The sequence below is a fragment of the Sinocyclocheilus anshuiensis genome, unplaced genomic scaffold, assembly GCF_001515605.1.
Source record: "Sinocyclocheilus anshuiensis isolate Anshui unplaced genomic scaffold, SAMN03320099.WGS_v1.1 scaffold222, whole genome shotgun sequence".
NCBI lineage: Eukaryota > Metazoa > Chordata > Actinopteri > Cypriniformes > Cyprinidae > Sinocyclocheilus > Sinocyclocheilus anshuiensis.
The window spans coordinates 2,366,762-2,372,322 of NW_015542408.1; the positions used below are offsets into that span (position 1 = coordinate 2,366,762).

A 5,561-nucleotide genomic window follows, 5' to 3' on the forward strand; every position below is an offset into this window, starting at 1 on the left:
ATATATATATGTATATTGTATATAAAATATACAATTATATAAATATTGTTGACCTAATATGTGTGGCTAACCTATTGTAAAGTGCAATAAAATAAAATAATTTCTGCATAAAAAGGTTGAATTTAAAATTAAATTAAAATAGTGTTGACCTGATCTGTGTAGCTTAACTAATGAAGCATGCAATCAAATAAAAAAATAAAAATACAAAGTTGACCTGATCTGTGTGGCAGAATTAATATAGCGTTCATGTGCAGTGTGCACTCACTGTCTGTGCGTTCTGCAGATGTGTCTCAGTTTCTCCAGGTGTTCAGCATCCAGGTCAGTGTCTCTGTCTTCTGGACCGTCCTGACACTGGCCAACCAAACTCCGTCTCCTCTCTGATCACAGAAAGACGAGGTTAAAAGGTGTTCTGTCAAGAACCAGCTCTGGGTAACGGTTTACCAGAATCCACTTACCCCACTGCTGCTGTAGGGCAGCGAGGTTAGACAACAGACGTTCGTGATAGAGTCTCTCTAACTGTATGAACCTGACTGCTCTCTCATCTGGAAAATACTCTGGTTAAGGAAAATCTACCGGAAGCGGGAAACCCCAAAGCACCAATGCACTTTACAACACCGAAACTAAATAATGCCACAGTGAAATACTGTCATATAAGACAATAACTGGCTGCAGTAATGCACTGAATGTAATACAATAAACAGCATTATATCCATAAACATTGCAAGCATCCCCGATTCAGTTACAATAACAAAGGCAATGGGGTATAAAGTAGGAGTTATAACGGAACAAGCGTCAAAGGCTGTTCAAACACACCATTACACAGTTCCTCTGTATTATAATATAATTGAAAAAAAAAAATAATAATAATATTAAGGATACAGTCCTCCTCACACATATATGACTCTGCAATCTGTAAAGAAGAGAGTTTAGCCTGGAGTTATTATGCATTACATTACACAATGAAAAGCATCATTAGGTAACACTGTACAATAACTCTGATGTTTTACATTATATAAAACAGGTCATTCATTAAAGTACATTTTAAAAGTGATTTATGTATCATATGAATCTATACAGATCTGTTAAGCATTCTATAATGATTGTTAATGACTTAATGGCAGTTATTATAAAGTGTTACCCATAAATATACAGATGATGCACCTAAAACATGCTGCATAAGGGCTTAATGTAATTTTACAGATGTTTTCAGAATCAGAATCAGAATCAGAAGAGCTTTATTACCAAGTATGTTTACACACACAAGGAATTTGACTTGACGACAGGAGCTTCCAGTGTAGAAGAAAGTACAAACATAGTGGAGACATACAGTGGGTACGGAAAGTATTCAGACCCCCTTCAGTTTTTCACTCTTTGTTATATTGCAGCCATTTGCTAAAATCATTTAAGCGCGCGGAGCTTCACCAGGGCGCCAGCGCGTTTCCCTCTTCTTTCCCTGCACGCGCGTTTGAACAACACAGCTGTACCTCCGACTAGAATGTCCAACAAAACGTCCGAATAATCAAAAACCGGAAAAATATTGTCTGGGGTGTGCTGCTTAATGTTAAGGAGTTCGTCTCTGGTAAAACTTATAGAAGAAGAATGACAAAACACAGAACAAACAAACAAAAACAATAGAAGAATCGCGGAGCTCAGCGTCCTGGCTGCCATTTGCGGCGCCATCATGAATAGAGAATATTTTATTTATTTTATTTTATTAATTTATTTTATACCTGATAAACTAGTCAGTTCACCTTTGACAGCATTTATTATACTACACCTGCATGTATAGGCCTATTATTGTTATCCGAGGTGCAAGCAAAGACTCGTTCCCATTGAGTAAAACTCCTGACATCAGCTCTCTTCAGACGTCTTGCAGGGTAAAGTTGAAGTGAAGAGGCAGGATGAAAATCACTACAGCATGTATTCCTCTGAGTGCAGTCAACTCGGTACAACATGAGAGATGTCTCACCGAGTGGGCGGCAGTAACGCATTCGGACATTTCTTTCTGTTCTTTTAATCGGTCTCTTTCTCACTCTCCTTCATTCCTCATCCATTTTCATAAGGCTGCTCACGACTATGAGATCTACATAAATGAGGCACTAATTCTTTGTTTTTCTAGTATTTTTTCCAGCACTGATATTCAAAAACATTGTTTTTCTTCTTCGTTTGGTTCTCTACAAATTTCTGAAATCAATTCAGTCCAAACCACTTAAAGGAACACTCCACTATTTTTGAAAATAGGCTCATTTTCCAACTCCCCTGGAGTTCAACAGTTGAGTTTTACCAGATGCTAACGGTCTAATCAGATTCAATGATCTATGCTAAGCTACCGCTAAAAGTGCTACCGCTAGACCCAGAGATCGGCTGAATGGATTTGAAAACGGTAAAACTCAACTGTTTAACTCTAGGGGAGTTGGAAAATGAGCCTATTTTCAAAAACAGTGGAGTGTTCCTTTAACTTACAGACTCCATTTTACATTTTTTTTGTTCGTGAGTAAGCTTGTGTTAGTATGTTGTCAGATGTTGATAACATTGACTGATAGCAGCACATGATGCATCTGATAGGAAACAGAATAAAATTACTGAAATAAGTTGAAATACTGTAATTAAAAATAAAATGTAAAAGAAAATAAAAAAATGTAAACTAAAAAAAATACTAATAAAAATTACAAAAGCACAACAAAATGGCTAAAACTTAAAGTAAAATTAAAATGAAAACTGAAAATATAAAATTAAATCTAATTAAAAATATTATCAATTTATCAGTATCTAAACAATACTAAAATAATACTACACACACACAAACACACAAACAAACACACACACACACACCCACACACATTATTAAAATCTTCTATCTATATGTATGTTATGCAAGCCTGTTTTCACTACAGGAAAAAAATAAATAAAGGTAATTGCAATTTTTTTCTCTCTCTCAATCCTGACTTGTAGTTTTGCAATTCTGAGATTATATCTCTCAGTTTTTCCCCTCTGAATTTTGTTTACATCTCGAATTTGTTGTTTTTTTCCCCTTTCTTTTTTCTGCCATGGAATAAAAATAAAAAAGCTAGTTTATATCTCAAAATTCTCAATTTTCTTCTCAGAATTGCGAATTAACATCTTTTTAATTCCGATTTTGTCAAAGAATTGCGAAACAAAGTTAGAAGCATGCGATTGAAATGCATGATTAAACATCCTGTCTACTGGCATAGTTCAAATACAGCCTAAACAGCCATATAAACATTACAGATCCTATGTTAACATAATTATGAATCATATGACTATTTCTGACCCACTTTTGCAGCTTACTTTCAATAAATGGTCTGGGTGAGCTGAGGAAGGGGCTTTGTTGTTCATGTTTGAGTATACACAGTGCACTTAAAAAGTGAAAAGAAATATAAGAAGGATGTAAGAACTATATGTGATGCCTCTGGTGACCTGTATGTTCAATTCTTTATTTATTTTGTTTTATTTTTCCCCTTTTTTTAATGTGTTTTTTGTATTTCTGAGTTATGTTATAAGAAATACAAAAATAAAATTAAAATAAAAGTATTAAAAAAAAAAAAGTGAAAAGAAAATCCAGTTATCCAATTTGTTGCCTTTAAAACCTCTTATAAGAACAAAATCCACAGGGGGATAAATGAGAGCAGTTCCAGCAGTGTCGTCTTGTAGTTTCACATAAATCTCTCCTCAGGATGAAACTAAACCAGCTGAGCAAAGATGTTCTTGTAAAACATGTTGAATAAGGTCAAGCTCAAATAAACATTTAATAGAGCTTGACCATTTAAGGTGCCGGTTATTCTGCTTCCTATCAGACTCATCATGTACCGCTATCAGTCAATGTTATCAGCACGGGCCAGCAGCAACAACAGAATAACATGAGCTTATTCATGAACAATGTGGAACAGCACAGGAAAATTCATCTCATGTTCTGGCACATACACAATAGCGAGGCAGACTGAAGTAATAAGAGGTTTACACCATCTACTGGCAATGAAGAGATGCCCACAAAAACTGACAATCAATATATCAAGTTGCTAGGTCACACATCATTTTCAAAATGTATTTTTGTCAAATGTAAATTGCAGAAAGACATTTTAAATTTTTTGTTAGCTAAAGTACACTACCGTTCAAAAGTGTTAGGGTACGCATTAAATTAAATCAGTATATTAGAATGATTTTTGAAGGATCTTGTGATCTGGAGTAGTGATGCTGAAAATTCAGCTTTGCATCACAGAAATAAATTACATTTTAAAATATACTCAAATAGAAAACAGTCATTTTAAATTGTAATAATATTTCATAATATTACTGTTTTTACTGTATTTTTGAGTTTTAGTTTGAAAGTCTATTAGTAACAGACAAGCGTTTGCTAATGAATGATGAGAGATTTAGTTGTTCATCTCTCACATTTCCTTGTTAAGAACGTTTAATTTAACACCTCATTTAGTCATTTCGAGCAGAGACACACACACACACACACACACACACACACACACACACAGAGGAGATGATGTAGAACAGGAGTACAAAACCTGATGGAGGCACTGTGGCAGAAGAGGGTGTTCTCCCTGCTCCCCCAGCTCCTGCAGAGATGCCACCAGGGAGCGAGTGAAGCCCTGGGGTGATCCAGCATCGCAGTGAGGCGTCCCTTCAGGACTCACAAGCCCCTCTGACACTGAAAAGACAAATATCACATCCTCTTTGAAAAGTGTTGACACTGACACTAACTGTATGCTATTTTAGCATAATTATTATTACCAATAGACTTCTTATGTTACTGTATGTACTATGTAATTCAGTGTTAATTTAGTGCCATTTATACACTTTTTTTAGTTTAATATTCTGAATATCTTAACTTTTTTATATTTTCAGTTTTCATTTTAATTTTAAGTTAATTTTTAATAATTGTGTGTGTGTTTTTTAAACCATATTACTGTTTAGGTTTAATTATTTATTTATTTATTTTTAACTTCAGTTTAAGTTTTAGTTTTTATTTATTTCCATATTTTCTTTCTTTCTCTCTCTCTCTCTCTCGCTTTCTCTCTTTTAGTGCTTCAACTGATTTCATTTAGTTTCCAAGGAACATTTCTAATTTTTGTTTAGTTTATCCATCTAATATTTTATCATATTTCAGTTTATTTCAATTAACAAAAATGTTAAAGAATAGTCTTAGTTAACGTTAATAACCCTGATGTGGTTTTCCAAAACACATCTAGCATATAGGTGTCTAAATGCTCCAAAAAAATTTAATTGAGATGTTACACCCAGTGTTTGTACATCAACACAGACATATCTCGCTCTAGAGGTTGGCCCTTATTATTCACGCCCCTCAAACCTGTCTGAAAGTTGCACGACAACAATGGGATGCAGTCACTCGCTCTACAGCAGAAACAGAAACAAAAGTCTAGCACTATTACTCAGGGTGTCTGAATCCTCACAGACAATAGAAACGCTTCTCCAAATAAATTCAGGATGACACCGTTTGGACTGGGTTGTGCCACAAAAAAACATTCAATGTCCAAGGAACATTCAATATTAGTCATTTTTATTTATATATA

At 34.6% G+C, this 5,561-nt stretch overlaps 1 protein-coding gene across 2 annotated transcripts in view; it reads right to left on the bottom strand.

Annotated features, from left to right (window-relative positions):
- The window catches only part of cnsta (consortin, connexin sorting protein a), a 25,541-nt gene that overhangs the window by 11,919 nt on the left and 8,061 nt on the right, over positions 1 to 5,561 (bottom strand). For both annotated transcript variants that reach the window (XM_016492445.1, XM_016492446.1), the window contains 4 exons: positions 4,536 to 4,678; positions 880 to 910; positions 456 to 542; positions 266 to 377 (listed from right to left, as the gene is read on the bottom strand). In XM_016492445.1, the coding sequence (XP_016347931.1) occupies positions 266 to 377; positions 456 to 542; positions 880 to 910; positions 4,536 to 4,678 (373 nt within the window). The remainder of the gene's footprint in view (positions 1 to 265; positions 378 to 455; positions 543 to 879; positions 911 to 4,535; positions 4,679 to 5,561) is intronic.